The sequence below is a fragment of the Centroberyx gerrardi genome, chromosome 17 (genome assembly GCF_048128805.1).
Source record: "Centroberyx gerrardi isolate f3 chromosome 17, fCenGer3.hap1.cur.20231027, whole genome shotgun sequence".
NCBI lineage: Eukaryota > Metazoa > Chordata > Actinopteri > Beryciformes > Berycidae > Centroberyx > Centroberyx gerrardi.
In genome coordinates, this window is record NC_136013.1 from 13,475,552 (window position 1) to 13,500,408 (window position 24,857).

The 24,857-nt window shown below is 42.2% G+C and overlaps 1 protein-coding gene across 1 annotated transcript in view; it reads right to left on the minus strand.

The window, feature by feature from the left end:
* Positions 1-12,745, minus strand: part of mboat2a (membrane bound O-acyltransferase domain containing 2a) — a 56,524-nt gene extending 43,779 nt beyond the window's left edge. Inside the window, exon 1 of the mRNA XM_071912730.2 lies at positions 12,103-12,745. Within this exon, the coding sequence (XP_071768831.1) occupies positions 12,103-12,186 (84 nt within the window). The 5' untranslated portion in view covers positions 12,187-12,745. The remainder of the gene's footprint in view (positions 1-12,102) is intronic.
* Positions 12,746-24,857: the final 12,112 nt, after the last annotated feature.

Sequence of the window (24,857 nt, forward strand, 5' to 3'; positions counted from 1 at the left end):
GGCCAGCTCAGTACACTGCACGCTAACTACCTCCATACCTGGGAAGTTCGCCCTGCCAACCAGTCAAAACAACGGTCCCCCCATGTGACAAATATATAGTCTGACTGACACCCTCCCGCTGCTGCCAAGGTAGGGTGAGACACTGCCAAGTGACCACTCCTCTTGAAGGAAAGATCCACCACATCCTTGGATACTCGTACACTGTTATATATCATCAATCTGTGATGTTCTATGCATTCCAGGAGGTATTTTGCAATGAAGTGTTGTAATTTACTGATTTGCTTTCCTTCAGCCTGCCTCATCAACTTCTTCTTCAGTTAGTGATTTCTTACATTTCCAAAAATTACTTTCAAACAACCCCCAGCGAAGAGGCGTTAACTTGGTGCAATAGCGACAGCGGGGTGAGACTTTTTCCAGTCGAGAAAAAAATGGGAGTTGTGTCCCTTACTCTAAGTGCAACAAGTCTTGTGGCTGCATTGCATTCTGGTCTATTGAGGCTGCTGTCGCTGGAGAAATTGGTATCTCTGCTTCTTCTATGATGGATTTCTCCCTGTGTGTTTGTTGCAAAATGCTAAGTCTAGAAAGAAGTCCTTGCAAAACCTGACATTTACCATTGATATTTAGGATAGCTAAACATTTTTGTGCCATCAAACTCCATTGCAGCTGCACTGGAAATATCTCCACATGATGTCATGTCATCTACATTTGGCCACTTATCTGTGGAAACAATAAAAATGCACCACCAAATAACAAAATGGACCCAGAAATGCAAGGTAAATTGCAGAATAGCTGTATAGCTGAATAAGTGTTTTAGGGTGGATTTTTCCTGTAATGCTGCCATGCTAGTTTGAGGATGTGGTGTGAGAGGCCAATGTAGCTGAGAGGCGGTGAGTCAGAGCGTTGTCTCACATTCTTGACCAAGGGCAAGGTCACTGAGATCCTGCCTGGTCGCCTCGCCCTGTTCCATTCTCACATAGCTGCTGAGGGAAAAATGCTATTACTCACGAGGAACAGCCAGCACTTTGGCACCAATATCTGAGACAGCTTTTAGATATATAGACCTTACTTTCCAATGCTATCTGCACATAAGGTCACTGCTGCAGTTCGTCAATATGGAGTGCATAAGGACAGAGGTTCAAAGGGAGGGTATGTTGTCACGCATGATCGGTCTCGACCCATTAAAACGGCTTTGAAACCGCTCAGCCCCGAACAATGGAGCACAATTCCTTCTAATCTCGCGGACCTCATCATGTCCCTCTCTCTCTCTCTTACACAGTAACCAAAGGTGATCCTCTCTTCTTTTATTCATGCTCCTCTCACTGTGTTTCCAGTTCGCAGCCCAGTCCGACAGCAGTACGTGCTACTGCTCACTTGGCTGCGCACGTCTCTGCAATGATTGACTTGAGTGAGCTATTGTGAAACAGGCATCCTCTAAAGTGGTGAGAGACGCTAGAGAGCCAGTATGAAAGGGACTGGTGGGAGAATGGTGACTTGAAGAAGTTGAGTGAAGTTGGCATGATGAGCCTTTCATTATCACGCGTCCTACTGTCTTTGTTTTCCATTCCACACAAAAAATTGAAATCAATCATCACTGAACATTTCATCCAGTCTCTGGCTGGCTTCATTACTGCCTTTTTGTGGTCTAAACTCAGAGGCAAGAACCCCCAACAAAAATGTCAACCACCATAAATGAAAACTGAGCCCCCCCTGAGATCAATTACACTCAATTACATCCAAAAGAGCTTGTCAGCTTTGGAAGAGTGGGTCTGACGACATTAATCTGTCCAATAGAGCTGCATGTTACCAGCTCTCTTAACAGCGGCCTGTTTTAGAAAGAATGTGAGGTTTATGTCGTGAGACACACGGGACAATACAGGTAACTATGGCAATTTCAGAGGAAATGCACACAAACACACACATGACAAAGATAAACTAAACAACCCTCTCATCAAATAGGCCTTTACTAGTTTATAAATCACAATGATTTCTTCATAACAACATTAAATTAATACAAGACATGTGAACTGGAGTTTCTAAATTCTTGATTCGATAGCTTACACCAAAAGATTACACCAAGTAACCAATAGTAAGAAAAAAAAACACTTGAATTATTGCAGCACAGAGCACAAAAGCGTTTCAGAAACCCAATGACTACACCACTAGTCTTTTTGCCAATCCTCGACAGTAAAACATGTGCCATGTCCCATGGGAGGCAGTAATTCTGTCTAATTCCACCTAAAGGTCAGCATTTTTACCAGAGGGTTGAGAAAGGCATTTTCTCTGCTCATTAGCTCAGCTTGGATCAGTGTGAGGCAGAGCGTTTTAACAAGGAGGTCAAACAGTTCAAGAGTCAGATGGACTTAACAGCCATAAGCCTGTAGGGCACAGCACCTAAATATGGTTATGTGAGTTAATTGTATGCCTGCATAATTCACCCTACCAACTCTGTAACGAGGGTGTGTAAAAGGGAAATGGCATTGATGCTGGTAAGAAATACAAATATCCCTGGATTTGGCAAACACTACCCAGAAGAAGGAGAATGCAGTCAGTTGCTATGATACAGCTTGCATGCTAAAGTGCAGGATGGCATGCTAAGAGTGAGGAGACAACCTTTTCACATGGCTAAGCACTCTGGTGAGAATCTGCATCCAAGTACTCACATCTCCATTTATAATTGCTCACATCTACAGTAGAGCGAGCAGGCTTTATAAAAGCTGTGCAATTTCCAATAAAAATCCACTCAAAATCCGGTACTCAACACTCCACAATAATGCTTCAGTATCTGAACTAAACACAGCAGAAAGGCCAGGTTTTCTGTAATGTTACAATAGACTGTAAATGCTAGGCTAATGTTACATAAGCCTGTTAAGTAACTGACATTTGCTGGCTGGGTGAATGTTCCACCATGGTAATGCTCAGATATGTCACCGCTGACAACATCAACTTCCCTAAGTCTTCACTCTGAGAGCTGCAAGATCAAGCCCTTACATGCAATTTTTTGTACAGCCTTATCGTGAAATGTTATTGAATTTTATCTTTCAAATATGCTATCCCTGTGTCCTAGGACAGCTTGGTCTGTATTTATGAAACATCTCTGACTATCTTCAAGTGACAGAAAAATGACAACTATATCCAACCCCCTAATTTGTCACAAAGAGAATGAACTGGAAAAGACGAGGAAGGTGATTTAACCGCACCAAGGATGACTTTGTACAGATAAGGATAAAATTTCTGCTAAAGAACTGATAGCACTGCTATAAAATTAAGCTCATTAATGCTCAAGGAAACATTATACAATTAATTCAAATAATTGTCAGTGAAGCAGATCATGTGCATATACCCGTACATCAAAGATCAGAGTCTTCTTGGTTCTCTTGCTTCTAGTTTGGGAGTAAGTTGTTCATGTTCATAAAAACTGATTGGACTACCAAAGGCTATAGAAATAATTCATGTAAAATATTAAATTGAATGGTATTCCCCTTTAGGCACTATGGCAATATGTTCCCCTTTGTTGCACAGGTGATCAGGTTCAAGCGAATCAATGACAGAAGGCCCTGAGGTGTAAACATCTTGAATCAATTCCGCATTTAGTAGCCAAACTTTTCAGATGACATCGCAACTTGCACTTAGGGTCGATCGATACTCAGATTGACTTTTTATTGGCGCATAGAGGCATTGAGGAATAAGCTGATAGAAGACTGGGGAATGTGTCAGAGTCTCTATATGTTCCTGTCAAGGCTTTAATATAAGGTGAATCAGCTGAATTCCCTTACTGACTTACCTCAATGGAGTTACGAGTGACAGCGCAAAGTCACACTGTAATAAATATTCATGTCCTTTCATTAGTATTGGATGCATCTCTTTCCCATCGGATTCCTGGCCAAATATAGTGAATAAACCAGAAAGTGACGGCTGTTGCTCACAATTTAGAGTTTTGTGGAAAAATGATAGGCCTCAATCTCATCCTCAGTCCACAAAGACAATACTGGCCTGGCCTGAAACTAAACACAAGGGCTAACAGTTTACAGACTGTAAAATGCCTTGGTGAGTGACTAGCAACTGTCGCAAGTACTTCACAATAATGAATAAACACAGATGAACTATCATGGCCACCTGCTTCAGTCTATGACTGGCAGCAAATGGTCAAAGCTGAGATTGCTTGTTAGCATTCATCTACAATCTAACACTACCATAACGTTATATTGTATATCTAGCTGCTTGGCCTGTCGTTTGAAGCTGTTAGATGATTGAAATATGGACTCTGTGCCATCCGTAAATTCAACTGTCACTACAAGCTAATAGTCCAGGCTTTTTTAGCATGGAAACCCAACACACGCTCATAACACCACCCCATTACCAAATGGACTAGCGAGAGTAAGCTGAGTAATGTGTGCATCCTCTGTCGTGGCAACAGCCAGGAGTTCAGAGGGTAGGTCATGCATGTATGCGATTATGTTTGGCAGCTGCAGATATAGAGAGTGAGTGTAGAACTTGTAGCTCAGCACAATAAATTATGTCTATGAGGGAACTACCCAGATAACAGCCAGTGCAGCTGTGGTAATGGCAGCAAGATCAGATGTGTAGTTTGTTTTTGTTCCAGATCTACAGTAACATAGTACTGTATGTCATTGGATGGATGCTTTTATCTTAAATGCCTTGCGGTACCATGAGTGCATTTGTTCCAAGTAGGAAATGAACCCACAACCCCTGGCAGTGTTATTACCATGCTCTAGCCATATAGTGATACAGCACCAGATGTGAAGTAGCAAATACTCAAAGAGTGTCACGGTTTGGAAAAAAACAACAACTGAAGAGTAAGAAGAGTAAGAGTAAGAAACACTGAAGAGTAACTCTGACTAGAAAGGCCTCATGGCTGAACTCTAGTATCTCTCAGTTATCTACCTCAATATTATGTAATGAACCTAAATCAGATCAATACACTTTATTTGACTTCATGCCCAATAAACTGCTCACAGGAGGTACAATTTTATTTGCTCTGGGTAAACATGACAATAGGAGGATTCCCAGGAGGTTATACAAATTGTCTGACAGTATCACTGACTGTTCCTCCTTGGCTAATTCTTTTCCGACACCTCAGGATTATATTTCACACATGCAGAGGAGAAACATCATTAAAAACATGATCAGAAAGCCTGAGCAATCTCGATGAAGAACTGCGTGTTTGTTGCCTTTACCCATCATCACCCACCCAATAATGTTATCATTATGGCCAAGACTTCCCATATTCCCCAGGAGGAATCACACATGCTAGTGCTGATTGTGCACCGTAATAATGGCTCAGCCAGCAGCACTCCATTAGAGGGAGCCAAGGGGAAGAGAAATCAATTGGAGGGATAAGACTCCCCAGAGGCCAGCCAATTAAAGAGAGAGGGGAGGCAGAGAAACTCTGACGAGACCTGAGGGCTTAAAGTAAGATGGGTAGTCCTGGAGCCAGAGCTCTGGGGACTCAGTCAGGGGCGGGGGACCTTCCAGTGAAGCCGATGGGATTTGAACCAGAGATTCTTCAGGCAAAGCCTCCCAAAAGGTTCTCATTGCAAGGCGAGGTTAATATTAGGCTTAGAGTGTGGGTTAGCAGTGTTACCATCCTGATGGTTTTATAAGCATCCAGAGATATTAGGAACAAGTTGGAGTGACCTGTGACCCGTCCCAGTTTCTACAGTGAGGGCCAGCAGCCTCATGTATTCTGTTGCAACTACTTTTTGTTGCTTATATCAAAACACAGTTAAACTCAGTTTAATCTACATATTCACTATATATTAGACTTACATCACTTATCAGGGAATTGACAGAGACATGGATATGAATAAAGCCAGGAGTCAAATTGACAGTGTAGAGTGGGCCCGGTAGCCTACAGCACAATAGGCTGGTGGCGAGTGCAGCAGCAACAACAAAAGAAGGATTGTTATCATGATAAAAGACGTGGCCCCGTTTGACTGTGACAAAGTGCAATCCAATATGTCATAAACAGTGGACTGATTGTTCAGCTGGGCAGTGAGCATTTTGTGACCACAGGATGCAAAGCAGCACCATCTGTACACTGTGAGCTTGCACCCAGAAGACTGCACCTTTAAGATCAGAGGAAGCGATAGGTCACTAAAAAGATGTAAATCGCTGCTTGGAGACCTATATCTGACTTTGTTGGGACATTACAATGATTGGCTAGCTAAAAAGCCAGCATTTGACTGTCTAATTCCCCGATGGCAATATCAAAGTTCAGCTCTTCTGAGATAACATAGTGAAGCTGGAAAATGAAATACATGGTTTCTTTAGTTTTGTCATTTTATCATGGAATTGCTCAGAGAGCAGATGTCAGCCTTAGGACATCATTTCTCAGTATCCACACTCTGCACGTACACCAATGCTGAGAAATAGCAATTGATCTGTCTAATATAGCCAGTTTACTCAGCTGCCACACTGTAGTCTATAACATTCAACTGACAAGATCCCTCAGCTATTGCTGCACCTGGATATGTGATAATGACACATCACTGATTTTCACAACCAAGGTGTTAAAACATTCACTGTGAGAAAAGCAAGCTCTCACCCCTCCTGTTACTAAAGCCATTCGTTGACATTAAACACAGTTAACGAACCAAGAGCTCTTCTAGGCCAAATAATCAATATTACCCATTTATAATTTCTTTAGCAAGAAATAACTCTAAGCCCATCGAGAAAGCACACTTCTACTTTAAATTTAAAACTACCATTAATGTCAACTCATCACAATGGCGTGTGGGTGGAAATTTCCAAGCTGCCATCAGAGACCTCCTGTAGATCTGTACAGGCGATAACATTAGTGCTGTCAACCTGGTGACCGCAAGCCTCAGTCAACTCTATCAACAAATCAAGTCAAGTGAAGTCCACTTTATTTCTAGTGCCTTAAACACAAATCTCTTTGTTACAAAGCACTTAACAAGGTTAAAAGAAAAAGATAACAAAACAAGATACAATCTATACAGAAAATATAGACCAAATGCATTACTTTTAAAAAACAGATAAAGTCCATAGAAGACTGTGGATTGGCCAGGGACCTAGGGGTGTTATAAGGGCACAAAACTTCAGAAATATACTGAGGTGCAAGACTATACAGAGCTGTACAAACAAAACACCAAGATTTTAAAGTTGCCAGTGGAGGGATGCACAAGGAGCCTAACTGCTGCATTTTAAAACAGTTGCAGCTATGAAAGGATTTTACAGCTGATGCTACAGTACAGAAGTACAGCAAGTTACAATAGTCCAGTCTAGAAGAAATAAAAGCATGAATAACTCTTTCAAGGTCACTAAAAGATTTTAGACACTAGACTTTTTCTCAGCTGGAAAAAGCAGGACTGGATAACTCCTGCTCTAACTGTTCTTCAAAACTGAGGTTATAATCAAAGAAAGCACCCAGGTTTCTGGCATGGAGCCTTACATTTGCAGGCAAATTGCTTGGTTTACTAAATATGTCTATTTCTGATGTACTGTAATTAAATTGCAGGAAGTTTTGAACAAACCAACATGTGATGTCTACAAGGAAATCATTTAAAATTATAAGGTTATTTGGGTCATTTGGTTTCAGAGGTAAGAATGACTGTGTATCATCAGACTGAAACTGGATATTGTGCTTTCTGTTTACAGGGCCTGGTGGACGCATTTACAAAGGAAACAATATTGGCCCTAGGATTGAACCTTGTGGCACACCACAAATGATACAAATGACATGCACCACCAATGTTGACAGCAAATGTTCTACCCAGAAGATAGGACTTGAACCAATCGAGCAATGTCCCCGAGACTCCAACCCAATCTTTCAGGCAGTTCTGCATAATTGTGTGATCAATCATATCAACCTACTGCACTAAGGTCGAAAAGAATTAAGGGGGAGCAGTCCCCAGTATCTGCAGTTAAAAGAAGATTGTAAACTTCAGCTGTGAAACTGTGCTGTGTGGCGATCTGAAACCCAATTGAAACTTGTCGAATCTTATTTTGTTACTTGATTTGCAGCTACTTTCACTAAGACCTATGAAAGAGTTGGTAGTTTGGAAACAGGCCTGTAGTTTCTAGGATCCACCGGATCTAAGGAAGGTCCTTTAGAGGTTGAACAAGTAGACGTTTAAAGCTAGAGGGGGAAAAGACCAGATGAGTAACACTGTCATGGATTCCTTTGAGGAACGTAGTTGGGACAATGTCTAGGAGACTGAGGGGACTTCATATAGGAAATGGTCTCCACCAGGATCATGACAAGTGGATCAAAACAGCTAAACACAGCAGAATTTGGGGTAGAAAAAGCTTGTGGTCAAGAAAGGTAATTCTGAGCATATCATCAACCTTTTTTATTAAGAACAAATGCCCAAAACAGCTCACATCAACACACCTGGACCACAGTGGGTGAAAGGGGTGTGTGTATTGCATACAGTAACGCAGAAGGGGCCTCATGCTAAGCTGTGCATACAGTAGAAGGCAAGTTACTGAGAGGGGAAAGGGCTGTGTAACAGAGAGGAAAAGAGAAAGAGAAACAGAGAGAGGGAGATAGAGAGAGAGAGAAAGAAGGATAGTGTCAGTTCAGATTTCACAGCTCCCGTTATAGCTCTGACACAAGCCAGTACAGAGGCATGTCAGTCTCATGAGAAACATGCATACAGTCCTAACAATAGGCTACACAGTACACATACACACACACACACACACACACACACACACACACACAATGTTACAGTGTTATAAAAATGAGTATCAATCCCTATGGGCCACACAGATCACGCTGTATGTATCTGAGTGGCTGTATTGATGTCTGTGGTGTTGACAGCGTCCCTGGCACAGTAGGACACCCTGTTGGCAGGAAGCTAACAAGCCGCATGGCCAAACGGGTGACACCTGTCCAACGGAGTAGTGGGGGCGTGACAGCCCAAGATTATGTGTCCCGATTGCACAATCTATTCTCCCTTACTCACCCAGTAGTCATTCATAATAAGAATATCAAGGGCAAAAACACAAGGGGAGCCACTACGTATAGCCAGAGGCAGGTAATTCCAACAGCCAATATTTCCATAAACAAATACATGACAAAGCAGCTGACTTCTCATTTCCTACACTGAACTTGCAAGACTACCTCTGTACGCTGCCATCGGACTATGGTATAGTACAGGGCTGCGCAATTAAATGTGTATAAAAGAATGTCACAATTTTAGTTTCCACAATGAATAATTGTGGAATATTGCCATACTGGCAAAACTGAAATGTTTAAGGTCCCTATTTCCTTTAGAATGCCCAAGGTACTTGAAAACAGTCAAGATATACTGTATAAGATGCAAAAAAGTACAATAAAATAATAATAATCATTAATAATCGTGGTCACAATGTCAAGCAAAATAATCAGGATTAGCATTTTAGACATAATCATGCAAACCTGATATAGCATGAAGTTGGTGGAGACCCATGCTAAATATTGAAGACTACAATGCAATCAAGCCACAGCAGTTTCTCTTGCAGCCATCCTGTTGAGTTAAGAAGCGATTTGCTCTCCTTGGATGCTGAGTAACCAATACGCAAGGTTTGATCTCACATGGGCTTGGGCTGAATTCCCTTCCAGAGAGTTCCTTTAATGAGGTCTTGTTCCACGAGGGCACCGTGATATGCCAATGATGTAACTATTCTTTGTTCCCCCTTGGGGCTGTTAAACACTGCAGGATTTCTTGGAGATTTCTTTTTTAAATGGTGGTTGGAAAGAAAACACCATCTCATCAGACCTCTAAAGAAGGACTGAATTGGTTGTGATGGGAATATTTATATAAAGTGGAATGGATCCCTGAAAACGAGAGTTCCCAGCAATGCAACATTCCTGATAGAGGCTGGGACACTCAGAGTGCGGAAACATGAAAGATTCCAGTCTGCACATGCAGGAAGGAGGAACTAAGATCACAGAATAAAGAGGGTGGGATAGGCTTATGTATGAACCGTGAAAAAGACAAGGAGTTGTAGTTTAGTCATGTTGCTCGGTGGAGTCTGCTGACAGAGAATCCAAGTTCAGACAAGCAGACAGGCTCTGGTGCACAGTTCATTCACAAACTCTTCAATCATTTTAGAAAGTTTCAGAATACAACATAATCCTTTATCCTTTCCTGAGGTCTCAGCCCTCCTCCTGTCCACGCCCTTGCAATCTCAGGTGTGTAGAACAGGGTTTTGTTTGGTTCCAGTGGGAATGGTAGGGTGAGTCATGCAGCTATCTATAAGCTCAAGGCATGCAGATAAAAGCATTTGTCAGTCAGAGGAAAGAGACTCATCTTTATGTGACCTAAAGGTGATAAGAACAGACAGAAGAAAAGAACAAGAGGGAAAAAAGGGAAAGGACACCGCCGATTGTTCTGACGCCAATGACATGTGGCAAAAACGCACACAAAAAAATAAGTAAACAGGGGAGGAAACAGGAGAAAGTACATTTGAGTCAGTCAAAATCCATCGTTGCATCTGCTCTGTACCAGGGTTATTTAGACTGATGACGGCAATTGGCAAGAGAACATGACGGTGGATTTCCTAGTGCTCACATTGAACTGGGAAACATAAATGAGGTTTCATTGTAGGGTAAAATGTACTTTCTGCTATAACAGTGTGATAGAACATCCCCTACAGTTCGTATAATAAAAAACAATGTCTGTAACTGACGAAGGCTAGGTAGCTATTTGAAGTAACTCATAAGGAAGTTTAAGACTCCGCCATGTAAAAACAATGAAATCACAATGTAGGTGCAGTGCAATTACCCACCATCTTGCAAAAAGGAAACCGCTGTGGCCAGCATGGGATATTCCTAACCATTCCTCAGAGCAGCCACAGTGGCACCACAACAAGCACGAATCATGATAAGATCAACAGTGAGATGAGGACAGAAAGAGAAGAAGCTGACTGGACGCCACGTTTTAGTGGGTTTTTCGGCTTGACAAGCTCTGGAGAGCCTAATCTATTGCATCTATTGCATGCTAGCATACACAACCACAGGCCATCTCTAGTGCATAAGCTCTGATATGACTGTTGAGGAAACAAACATTGCAATGAATCCCACTTCGGAAAACCATAACAGGTTCCAATAATCCCATCGTAATGCCAGATGGGCCGCACCTAGTTATACAAACCATCTTCCGTGCAGCTGCACAACATGAAAAGACGGCTTAAGTCTTTTCGGCAAGTTGTGGTGACCTCTCTGATTTAAGATGAGGGGTGATGTGTGATGGTAATCTAGGCCTGAATGATGACCTTATGCCATGCTTTCTTGTAATTTGTTTTGACCTTATTTAGACTTGTAAGGTAGTATACATGTCCATAACCTGTGAATTTGAGATAGACACCCAACTTCTTGGAGGAACTACAAGCTCTGCAACATGGACACCGCCTCTGTAAATACTGATTGCATTGTGCAGTCTTGTTCAAACAGAGAGTAAGACAGAAAGCTTCAGGTGGCTGTGAATTAACAATGACCACTGAACGAACCATAGGTGAGACGTTCAAATGACCAACTCAGAATTCATCCCAAATTGTTTAAACCAAAGGTTCCTAACCTTTTCGATGTTTAGGGTCCCCGTATAGATACACTTTACACCACAGACTCCCATTAGAATAATTTTTTGGGGGGTCCCAAGGGCCCAATTTGTGTTGTGTGTCTGTACTGTAGGGGGGGGTAATAGTGGAAACCTCAGATCAGAATAATCATTAGGGCCTACATTCTCCCCTACTGCTAACTTCAAGTGAATGCCACAATAGTGAAATTAAACTAATCCTCATTTTGCGGGGACCCACTGGAATCCTCTCAAGGACCTCTGGGGGTCCCCGGACCCCAATTTGGGAGCCACTGGATTAGGCTCAGAGCACATCGATTGGGAAAAGACAAAAGACATAGCATGCCGTGACTAGCTGATGGCTATTAGTGAAACACCGTCAGTGATTTTGTCTACTCATTTCTAGCTCATCTCATCTTGTCTAGCTCATATATAAGCTAACCCTTTGGCGCATCATTAGACCCTGCTACATCTAGACGCGAACTGAGCAGGCCGTACAGAAATGATCTTCCAGCTCGGATGATTGATGAAACAATATTTTCTCTATCCAAAATCATACCTGGTCAAGAGGGAGATTGATAATTTCGCTGATTGGCTGCAACAGAGTGGATCCAGTGCAGGATGCTATCGTTTGGGTAGCCATGCTTGGTTGGTGTCCGTGAATCCTTTCTCTCCTTCCCCGATTCACTCTTCCTCGGCTGCTCCGATGATAAATAAACTGCTGCTGTTGCTGTTGTTGCGACGGGCTGGACGGCTGTCATCCACAGATCAACCAGAGAGTACCGAGTCGAAGCGAGAGGTTTCACTCCTGACTACTTTCGTCGTCGCCCAAAGCCCGATATCAGACCGTTTGTTTTTTTTAGCTAGGAGTCGATGAGAGTGTCTCACATTCGGTCCAATATATTTTTATTCTGCTTGAGGCTTATCTGATTTAGCCAAGCAGTGTAACGTTTAAGGTTTTAGCAAGCTACTGGCATCGTTGTGAGACACAGACATGTCTTTAAATTGGTCAAAAAACGGTTTGGTTTATCGGGCGCTCCTGTTTCGCGCATGAATAGTATGGTGATGTCTGATGTCAAAAATCAGTTCTCTCTTCGTTTAGCATCGAATATCCGTCGTGAGCATTAGCTAGCTGTCCTGCTAGCCGGCTATTCATCCAGTTGTGGCCAGTTGTATGCTGTTCCGCTCTGCCGGACAAGGGTTTAAAATATAGGCTGCGAATTATCTTGGTAGTTGGGTTGCTCTGGCGACAATAAAGATGGTGATAGTGTGGGTGGAGAGATGGCGGCCAGCCCCCATAATGACCCTCTATTTTGACCTATCGTGTGGAGAAAGTGAATTCCATCAGCCAATCACATCTTGGGAAATGGCAGTGAGATCTTGATTTACAGTCTCCAAGGCAAATTGAATTTGAACTGTACTATGTTGTATAAATGTGGGCCCCTCCCACATTTATAGCATTCCACATGCAGAGAAAAGTGTGACGTAAGGAGGGGCATTTTGCAGGATACATCTGGGGAAATGCTACAATGGAGCCAGTGTGGGCCTCCCAAAGTGAACAGCAAGGTCTGCATCTGCACCATCTGCCTGCAGTGCTCTTTTACTTACGACACAGATCACATGGGCTTCGTAATCGGTGCCAATACTGCAAAAAATATGCACATGCACTTCAGAACAAGTTTAAAGATATGTTTCAAAATATACAAAAACTGGCCAGAAATGTATCTGTAGCCAACATGTAGATGACATTTATTCGAAATGTATCCTCAGTGCCAGTGTATTTTGGATATAATTATAGATTTATTTTGTCAACATATATAAAACAAAAAACCACTGTCAAAAATAAAAAGCAATAAGAAAAAGATATTTGCAATACATGTTATCTGCATACGCAAATACGTTTTTGGCATCTTTTTTTTTTTTTTCATTTTGAAACATAGTTACATGTTCATGAATGTATTGTTTGCAGTTTGGCTGTGCGTGTAGTGAGAGACAAAGGAAATGAAAACAAGGGGAGATAATAAAAAGCAGGATTACATTGTTACCCCGGGGTGAACATAATTAATTGCATCATCAAGTTGCAATGAGGAGAATACATTGGTGGGACTGAATTTGAATAACTTGAGAGAGTAAACGTGCAGGTACATATAAAGCAATAGAAATTAAAATATATGCTATAGGACAGGGTATTAAAATGCAGCTGAATCAATACAGAGTGAGGAGTGCTGTTTGTTTATGAAAATGAAACTGCTGTATTGTAATCACTCAGATAACTAGCCTATTGGTTACCTGAATGATTATGCAAGTATTCTCTGGAAGTGATTTGTCTTCTTGACAGGCTTTTATTCTTCATTGTCTGTGAGCACCACCTAGAGGTTTTCAGCCAAATTTGATGTTTTTACAGAGTCTTTGGTGGATAGCAGATTTGTCAATCAAAGACATGAGGAAAATAGGTCCAAAATAAAAAAGTTCAAAATTAAAAACATAGGCCTACACAACATCTGTTTGTATAATATTACTACTTCATCAAACAATACACTCTGTGGTTTACAAGTTTACCAGGATTTATGTTTTTTCACGAATGCACTGTAATACAGTCTTCAGCAGTTTTCTGACATAGTCATTGTACCTTGCAATTACAAAATTTTTCACCCCAAAGAATTGTCTAGTTATGTTTTGTTTGTTTGGGACAATGAAGGCAGTAAGTTGGCTCTTTTGTCTGCACTGAATCACAGAAGCCAATAGAGGGCATTGCTTACAAACCAATCACAACTGACTGATTTAACAGGCTTTGCCATCTCCCACTTAATTATTCATTCAGGAAATTATAAAGGATTCTGGCAATGTACCTAAACATTCTGATTTCACAAGTGTGTAAAATGACAGAATGGAAAGTGAATGATGTGAAGTTTGTCATCGAACAGAAGTCCATGTGCAGCAGCCTGGCAGGAATTTGGGAAAAGATATTCTCTCTCTCTTCCTCTCTCTCTCTCTCTCTCTCTCACACACACACACACACAGTTGCTGATCATCATTGTTGCCATCATCATCTCTGTTTCTTCCTTTGAGCATCGCTCAGAGGAATTACGTACCTGTGGAGTTCACAATCTGGTGTTTTGCAATGTTACCCTTGTTTCAGCCCTAGAAGGCAAAAGAGAGAAGGACAGGGAGAGGGAGAGAAACGTACCCCCCCCCCACACACACACACACACACACACACACACACGCACATACTCAAACATACACTGATGCACGCGCACACACACATACACTGTATGACCTGTGTCCCTCACAGAAGCTTTTTGCATTGTTGACCTTGGTGTTGCACTGTGTTAGAGCTCATGCAGCAGCCAGACCCACCTCAACCTGATTTTACACATGGTGAAGAAGTGTGAAGAAGAAAGCCTACAGACTGATAAAAGATTACATCTGTGTTGGGAATGTCACTTTTATACATGCTTGAAGAGAGAAGAGCAAGGTGTTCCATCCTCCATGTCCCCAGTCCATCAAATGTGGGATAATGTGTAAACACAAGTCTCTTATCTGTTGCCAGGTGCTCCCAACAGAACACACCTAACCTCCAACGGATAACTGCAGAGAGAGGGAGCAGTGGAGGAGGGAGGAAAAGAGGAGAGGAGGAGGAGGAGGAGGGGAGGCAGGAGGGCAGTAGAAGCCTTCAGCTGCCCTGGTGACTCAGCAGATATTGTTTTGTGTGTGTGTGTGTGCGTGTTAGACTGAATCTGATCTACATCAGAGGGAGGGGCGTATTAAATTATTTAGCCATCATCGGTGTATATGAAGTATGCAGGGATTTTCAAAACTGCACACTATATCGAATGCAAAAAGACTGCATCAAACTTTAAAAAAAAAAAGAAAGAAAAAGAAACAAGCTGGCTGAGCAAAAGCAAAGTTTGCCAAACACGCTGTTGGCAGACAGAACTTACTTAAGATTGCATTTGATAATAGAGAAAAAAAGTGTGGTCAATTACAATCGTAAGCCAGTTAAAATGATTGATTGTCATATCTTAACCATAATGGATTGTCAATAAACGACAATCAATCAGATATAAATTTTGCCGCTGATTTGAAAGCATATGAGCCTAGATGACATAAACACTATAAATTATTTAGGATTCATTTTTGGACTCTGGGTTATTTATTCATGCCAGGCCCCTCTGGAGGGCGACTCTGTCTTCCTCGATGCACTACATCACTGCACGCCCTGCTGAAACACTCGCCATGCACTTCATGTACTACAGCCCTTACACTTACATAACCATTATTAAACATTCATAACTACAGAACCAGAGAGAGAGAGGGAGAGAATATGACATGAAGACAGGCAGGCAGGCAGAGACTCATTGCATTCATGTCAGTCCACTCAACTGTTTTTGTTCCTTCTCAATGACAGCCAATTAAACTCACAATCACGCAGAGAGACCCAGTTCGTTAAGTTGGCATCGTCATGGCAACCCCCTCACCCTCCGCCTCCCAATGCAGCAGGCAGCCTCTCTCACAGACAGATATTCCACCTAGAGCATCACAGTTTTAAGGGAGAGAGAAAAGAGGAGGAGGGAAAGACAAAGACTCCACTAGACTATTTAAAAGGCTGGAGCAGCATGTGAATGGTGGCCGAGTTACTCAAGGATCCCACTCATTCATACTGTGGGACTGGGAGCTCACTACACAAGTGTACACACGTCGGGTGAACTTAGCATTCAGTCTTCTCTTTCTTGTTTTCTCTCTCTCAGTCATCTTCCAGAAATACTCCCCGTCATTGTGTGATCTACATTTGTTTACCAGCTAAGCCGTGTGGCTGATCCGTATTGTGGTGACAAGGTCCATAAGCTCCTTATATAGTCAATAGTTCATGGTTTTCACTTAGGCTCGCTCCTCCAGGGACACGCGGCCTTTCTTTTTAAAGATGAGATGGGAAGTGGCTTTGTGTTTAGGGGTCAGGCCAGAGTTCCCCCACTGTACGAGGCGTCCAGAAATAGAACGAGGCCACAGAGATGGACACGCGCTGTTTATTTACTGTCGCAAACCCTCTATGTCTGAAAATCGTGTTATGACTCTTGTTGCTCTGTCTTGCCCCCCCCCCTCCGCCCTCCTCCTCCCCCCTCTTCCTTTCCATTTCACTTTAACAGAGCCTGCAGAGACAGAAAGCTTACCGAGCACAGCAGAGTCTCGGCCATTCTAATGGCTCTGCAATCCCTGAGGGATTTCTCCTGGAGTACATTATCATCATCACTCAGAATAGTCCAGTACGACCCGCAGCAATCGCTGAGACGTTGCTTAAGACCAGGGCTATATCTTTCAATCAATGAACAGTGTTACGCAATCAATAAGCTCTTGCTGCTTGACAAATCCCAGCGTCTGGACATTGGGGATGTTACTGTGAAGACTTCCTGGATGAAGAAGTTAAAACATCCTACTAATGAGCTCTGAGTAACATCCAAAAACCAAGAAATATACTATCGCTTTACATGAATAATATATGAGGCAAAGAAGGTCACTTGACATTAACACTGGCTAATGTGTTCTGTTTTTTTTTTTCCACAACAGTGTCCAGGATCTGCAAAAATAAATGAGGTACACAGCACTAAAGAATCTGTGCTGTGTCATATCCTGACCTCATCATGTTCATAGAGAGAGGAGGAAGAGGAGAGGAGAGGAGAGAAAATGAGTTAGCAACACCCCCAAATCAGTTAGATGCTCTCCTCAGCTAGACTGCTGAGTGCTGAAATACACACCCATCCTTTTCCCACATCAACAATACATTTGGAAAGAGTGGAGTCAAATCCATAACCACCGTCTATTTCAGTGGCAGAAACATGAGCTCTTTCAGCTCATTGTTTCTTTTTTCTGCCCACCGTGGGCCGAGGGGAGGGGCAATCACTCGTTTTTCCCTCACTTCAGTCTGACCTTATGTGTCCTAATCTCTCTCTCTCTCTCTCTCTCTCTCTCTCTCTCTCTCTCTCTCTCTCTCTCTTTCGGTCTTTCTCTCTGTGTTTCTCTCCTTGGCCATCTCTTATTTTCTCTCTAGTCCTCTTAATTAAAGGAGAGAAGAAATGTCTACGCTTTTCAAGAAGCTGCCTGAACAACATGTTCTTTACTCACTAAAGTTACAGTTTTTTATGCCCATACAGGATGAGTGAAGGAGGGATGAAATAAAGCCTGATTTCCAGCCAACTATTGTCTGTAAACACTTGCCTTTTACCCACATTGTCCACCATGTGCTTGATGTAGACATGGGAAAAATACAGTATGTTTTTTTTAAATGGTATTATAGGGTTTTTTTTTCCCCAGTCCTGGTTTAATATGATTGTCACTCCATGGCCCGCACACCAAAGTTCAGCAGCACTGAACAAATCAATGCAGCATGCAAAGTGGACACACAATAGAGGCTGCAGGGGAGGGGAAGAATGGGAGTGTATGTGGGTGGGAGCATAGCAGAATTTAAGGAGGCCTGTTAACTTTCTCACATTCATTCATTACCTTCAAATCCCAGATTTTAACCTCATAAAGCATTTTCATAGATAGTTATCACAGTTACATTGATTTAACGCCATGCAAAACACTCTATATCACTAAAAACACTAAATATCTTCTCTTCTCTTCTCATATATAATGGCAATTATTTAATATTATTTCAAATAGCAAATATCAAATGCTTTGGTGGTCTTTGCTGTTTAATTCCAATAAAATAAACATTAAGATTAATGACAGATAGAGGCTTTCATTCAAGGTGACTTTTAGCAATGGGATCAATAAGCCAATACGGCTGTGACTTATCATGGAAAATCAGCTTTATCTACCACTCCCATGTCACTCACGTAATCTTTGTGCTAACCTGATAAACAAATGAAGTGATCCATCCTAGATATTGTTTTTTGTTTTTTTTCAATTACCAAGTTGACAGCAATGTATTTAAGATACAACGTCCCCTTTGTCTTTAGTGGATTGATCTGAAATAGAAAACATGAAGCCAATAGATTAACCTCTTTCTGTTTCAGTCTCAGTCTTTTCCTTTGCTATCAGTCATGGGGCAGCTAGAGCATCTTTTTAGCGATATGTCTAATATCATATCCAGTCAGGGAGACGAGTGAACATGATGGATGTGGAGGCTCCACTCTGCATGCTGTCTGTCTGAATCCTTCGCTCTGCGTGGGATTGACAGAATCACTGAATTACATGGATTGAACTCAATACCCTCCATTAGCATTCCCAAGAGGATCCTGACAGATTCACTCCACACATGATGCTCGCTCCACTTCATTCGCTCTTATGGCGCACCAGAGAGTCGGCTCCTCGTTCTCTTTGAACTTACCCAGACAATGTGTGCGATGTGAGGATGGGGATACGAGATTGCGGCGCTAAACGGCTAATTGAGGCAATACCCACCAGGGCCACCCATCTCGACTCAGATGAATGCAAACGCCCTTGAGATACACTTTCATCCTCTACTGTCTCCCCCCATGATCCACCACTCTGGATCTTTAATGCTCCCAGTTCAAATGCCTATCAGGCTTTCATCCGGTCTGTAGCGGTGTCAGAACAGACGCAACACAGTCTGGGAATTTCCACCGTGACAGTAGTCGCTCAGGGAGTTCACAGGACTGTCAATGAGCTTGTGTTGGGTTTACGGTGCCGCAGAGACGCTGATTCAGTCAGAACCAAAGAGTGCAATCTGGTCAAATGTTTACCCTGGCTCACATTAAATTAAGCGGGATGAGCTGGAGACACGCAGCTCTGGGAGTTTCTTTTTCCAATTAGCCCAAGAGCCTGACAATCTCCTCAAGCTCTGATCTCTTTTTTCAATTGGTCTCATCTCAGAGCATTTGGGTACAGGAAAAGGTTTTCCCCTCAGGGAGCAATGGGAGTTTTACCACCGCAACACAGCAAAGAGACTAGGTTTCATATATGGTCGAGTTTTTTCAGTATATTGAATGTGTGTTGCTACGTGACTCGACTTAGGAGAGGCTTGACTGGTTGTCATGATTGCAGTCTTACAACGCTTATCACCGTTGGTCCTCCATAAAAAATTAATTGATTCAAAGGTGCCAACTTGTACTGTGTTGAGTGGGGTTGTTAAGCTGAAGACAAGTAATGAATATTTAATTGTGGACAACATTACCAAAGATGATGCTGTGATAAAGGAGATGTTTTGTGTGTATCGGGGCACATATATACGATATATCTGCATTGACCTTTTGACTTTTAACTGTTGATCCTGTACAGCAGGCTACATATTGCTCTGGATTTTTTATCAGTGTTTTAGTGCAGAGGAATCTAGAAGCATAATACCTATTCATTTCCTGATCCAACATGCACAATATGTTCCATAAATGGCTGCGGCATGGCCTATGTTTGTGACCAACTGTATATTCCCCACAGAGAATAAATTGCTACAGTGACCTCAGCGGTAATAATCCCTCGTTGTGTGTGAGTGTAGGTGTGTGTGTCCAGTCGGTGTGAAAATGGTTTACATTGCTTGGGGACCAGAGGAGAGCAGCAGCAACATACAGGGAGGGAGAATTTGCAGCCAACAACCTTTTATGAGCTCATGAGCCATTCAGAGCACAGAGGCAAAACACAGAGGGCCGTTTATCAGTCAGTGACACTAGAGGTGTTCTCATCCTCACACTGTCTCTGGGGAAATGCAATACTGTACAATAAAACGACAGTGTAACTCTTTTTTGCTGCAGTATACAGGATAAAATCTACTTGCACTGTATATGCACTTTGTCAGCATAATGAATGGAAGTATTTGGCATTATAAGCATAAATAAATGTGTGTTTAAAATATACTAAAATCAGATTCTCATTCTCAAGGATAGTTTAGTGGTTAAGTTCCCTGCCCCTGCCACATATGCCCCCACTGATCTAGGATCAAATACCATCTCTCCTCTCCTCTCCTCTCCTCTCCTCCATCTCTCTTCTCTCCTCTTTCTCCTCTCCTTTCTTTGAAAAAATCGGATGCTCAACTGCTATATAGCACATACAGCCAGAGAGCAGGAGTAGGTGCTACTTAGCTGATTGCATCCCAGATTTCTTAGTGCAAAGATTTCTTTCAAAGGGTTGCAAAGTGGAAGTGAGGCGCTTGATTAGGTGTGGAGGGTAACTAGGAAACCAAAAGACGATGGGGCAGTTTGACACGCTGCCTGTCAGGATATAATGAAGTACTGGGACACACGATACGCTCAGGCTTGCAGGGGCAAATCCTAAGAGGAGCCATAATTACTGTAAAAGCCACTTGCTCCTAATGGTGACAGTGAGGCAGCGTCAAACCCCCCCAGCTCTTTGTGATCATTACTCAATCGGGGGATGGAGGGGGGGATTGGCTAAAAATGTCATGCAATTATTTTACAGAACATTATTCCTTGGTGTCCTTGTGGGTGTCAAGGTTAAGTGGGAATCATCAGCCGGAGCTTTCCTCTGGTTAGAGAATGTGGAAGTGTTCAGATTTTGATAATGAGGGGAAAATGTCGCTTTGTCCAATTGAACTGCACTCAGTAGTGAGCTGGAAGTGTGGAAACTCTCTATCCACTCCTGATGGTTTTGTTGGTTTTACCGTGAAAATCTGATGATGAAATAGCCAAAGAACACTCAGCACTGATGATCAAATGACTCACACATGTGCCATTCCATTCAGTCAAGAAAAAACAACGTAGCTATATGACATCATCCATCACATGGTGCAGTGTACGGGTCATAAATTGATTTTACTCAGCCTCGAAGGACGAGAGAATTCTTAATCTCCGCCAGGTAATTGAATTCCCATTGATGATTGGACAAGGTGTAACTGCACCCAGTGCTGACCTTTGGCCTAATTGATGTTTTCACCTTGCTTAAAGACAATGGTATGAGTCCATGAGCGATTGTGTTTAATTTTCAGCACCACTGTGGTATTACTACAGTGTGTTACTAGCCTACATGCTGATAACAAACATTTCTTCTGGTTATTAATACTAGCGGACCAGTGGTGGGCTTGTGACATTAATATAGCATGAAAGAATGAATACTGCAAAGACCTAACACTTGGTATTGATGATCAAATGATGTCATATCTCAGACGACATCTGCAGCTAATCAGATACCACAGTTCAGACTGTAGCCCAGTCTATACAACCAGGGTTGAATATTGAGAGTGTAGTGCCACTGAAATCCCTTAAGGCTTAAAAAGAGTTTGAAATAGCATTCTAATCACTAAAAAGCACTGTAATGTTGCTTAACAACAAAAAATAGTTCCACGCGGTGATAAGCAGAATTCTCTATCAATGCCATTCCATTATAAGGCTCAGCTTCAGCTCGTTCTCTACAAAGCCATATCTGTACAGAGGGTCTATTCACACAGAGGGAAGAGGCTGTTGGTCCAAAATAGTTTTCCCTGAACTTACTATTGAGCTTCCTCACAGAGAGTTTGTCTTATTGTGAGAAAAGAGTAGGCTTGTTACAGTTGACTGCCCTCCCCCTCTGCGCTGCTCTCCCTCCCCTTCTTCATTTGCCCTTCCCCTCCCCTCCTCTCTTCATCCCTCCCCCATTAGTAGTCCCATTGTCCAGTTACTGCTCAGGTTCACCAGGCATTGCTTGTTCAGTTCATGCACATGTGCAGCTGCTTCATTTGTTTAACAAGCACTTTAACTGCGTCCTTAGTCAAAGTAATGTAGTGTATGAAATCAGAATGTTTCAGTAGTCCGCCTGAGCTGTGCCTCTATAAACCTAACTTCATCCCATCTCTATTGTTCTATTCTCATGCTTAGGAAATACTACTGTATCCTATGAGGAAAAGTTCAGCTGCAGAGTGGTTAGAGTTTGCAAATGACTTTAAACAAAGAAATCATTCATCCCTCTTATTTGAAACATAAGAAGCTGGCTTGTGCAGTTCTTCCACCTGTTACACAATCATGAAGTCATGGCAATGCAATTAGGAAAAAGTGACTGCTACTCAGGCCTCAATCCCCTTTATTGCTAAGGCATGTTGTCTGTTTCTGCTAAAATACAAGTGCCAAGTCAATAAAACTATATTGGATGTATGTGGCTCATTTTGACCAAAGAGCGGGTGTACTGACACACCCTGCGCCTTTCTCTTCTGGTGAAGTTCACAATACAAATTACAAACATATTTTCCAGTAGGCTCTCAGTGTACAGAATGACATCTGCTTTGGCCTATTGTTCTGTCAGCAGCTGCCTGATTGTGTTTGGGTTTCAGTTTTTCATTAACAAATCAACTTCGTATGCCACAGTGACTCATCCTGTTTCCAAGGAAAGTGAAATTGTCTGACATTCTGTTACAATGAAATCAGTAATACAGAAGTTATTTTTCTGTTCATTCTTTTACTTCAAGCAATTTTCAAGCATATTCAAATACGCCAGTGGTGACCGCATCAAATCCAACAAATACTCTCTGAGTTTTTATTCAAGGTTGGAAGTTGCTTGCACGCAAACAAGCTCTATATTGAGGAAGCCTTCTGCCTAATAAACAAGACTTGTGTTCGGTGTAATAAAGCAGCTGACAACTTCTGCTTTGGCATCTCTTTTAGGAGCTGCAGCAAATACAACCAGGTGGTAAAACCTAAACATCAAAACTTTATGAGCCATTAACGATTAGATGATGTAATAAAAGCAGAATATAGATTGTTTATTCAAAGGCCACATTCATAATGCCATACCTTTAATAGCGTTTTTTATGAGCTATCATTGATGTGCCTGATTGTGCCTTTCCAGGTCCCATAAAATATAAAACAATGAGGCTTTTCACACCATGGTCCAAACCTGTATCTGCTGGCTGACCTTGAACAATCCTTTAACAACAGAAAGAGAGCAATCAAGCTGACACAACACTTAGTTTAGATAATTTCAGTTTGTGTTTGTCTTGATACTGAAAAGATGAAATTTTGCATGGCATTCAGTTGAACAATATGAGAACATGTGAGTAGTGAAGAAGAAGAAGGCGGGTGTTGTTTGCCTCTGCTGGCCTGGCTGGCCTCGCTGCTCTGTCTCTGGATAGCAGATGTTCACTGGGAGTGTGTGTATTCACTTCATAAGGGAGTCGAGGCCTGCTGGCTGGCCAGGGTCAGCCTGGGTCTCGGGCTCTTCATTTAGCAGCTTGCCAGGAGACGCTGCCGAGCTGAAAGAATGTGTGAACACTGCCCGGAGTTTGTGATTTAAAGCCTGCCCGGGGTTTCGGCTCTGCCGCTGAGATACTATTTATACCGGTACTTGTCCTGCCGGGGCTGAATGAACAGGGGAACGTCAGCAGATTTTTCATCACAAAACCCAGAAAAAACGCGAACGCTCAGGAAGCAGAGGGCTGTTGCTTCTCCAGGCTCCCGTTGACAAAAACTCAGGCAGTGGAGAAAGTCTTCACAAGTTTCAGGCAGTGCCTAATGATAGAATATTTTCTTTTGCTTCTGCCTTTTTCCCAGCAGGGTTTGGGACTTTTTTTCATCTTTATTCTTGGCTGTGGCCTACAAAGAACGAAGTGTTTTCTCCCATGGGGCAGGATACAGTAGCTACTCCTTTCTATCATGTTAACTGCAAACTCTGGAGCACACAGAGAGAAGGTTGATAGTGCTCGGTTAATTAACCTTTTTCTCCAGAAGAGTCCCGATCCTATTGCGGCTTATCACAAAAGTCTGGACCCCCCAATCTCTTTTTATCAGAGGTGTAAGGATTATAGCTTATCTCCTCTCTATTGTCTAAATAAATGCCAATACGGATCCATTGACCATATGCCACAATACAGTGCAGTGATTCACACAAAATGACGAGGCAACAGCGCTCTGTATAGATCCATGCAATTTCCATGAAATTCAGAATAAAGCCAGAGGGAGATGCAGACATCTTGTAATGGCTCTCTGAACAGCTGACTGCACATTATTTCTGGGACCGCAGGAGAATATATAAGTGACAGCAGTTGCCATTTTAAGGTTTCCATGCATGACAACCATTTAATTCACAGTGGAGAAACAGCTTGACGGCTGGCAGCTGCACATCTGAAGATAAAGCATCTTTAAAAAACACACACATGTGCAAAGGTTTGTTTGATATCACAGTGTCAAAGGAAGGATTGGTTTTTGATAAAGTCTCGGTTCAACATCAATTGTGCATATGTATCTCATAATATAGGAACACCAAAAAACAATGCTCCTCCCTAAGCACTAAATACTACAACTGAAATGACTACCACTACTAATAATAATAATTATTACAATTAATATAGTGATTTTTCGTGTGTGAGTATCAAATAGCATAGAAAATGGTGATATAATGCAGATGCTGTGTAATAAAAGATTGTTGCAATGGTTTGTT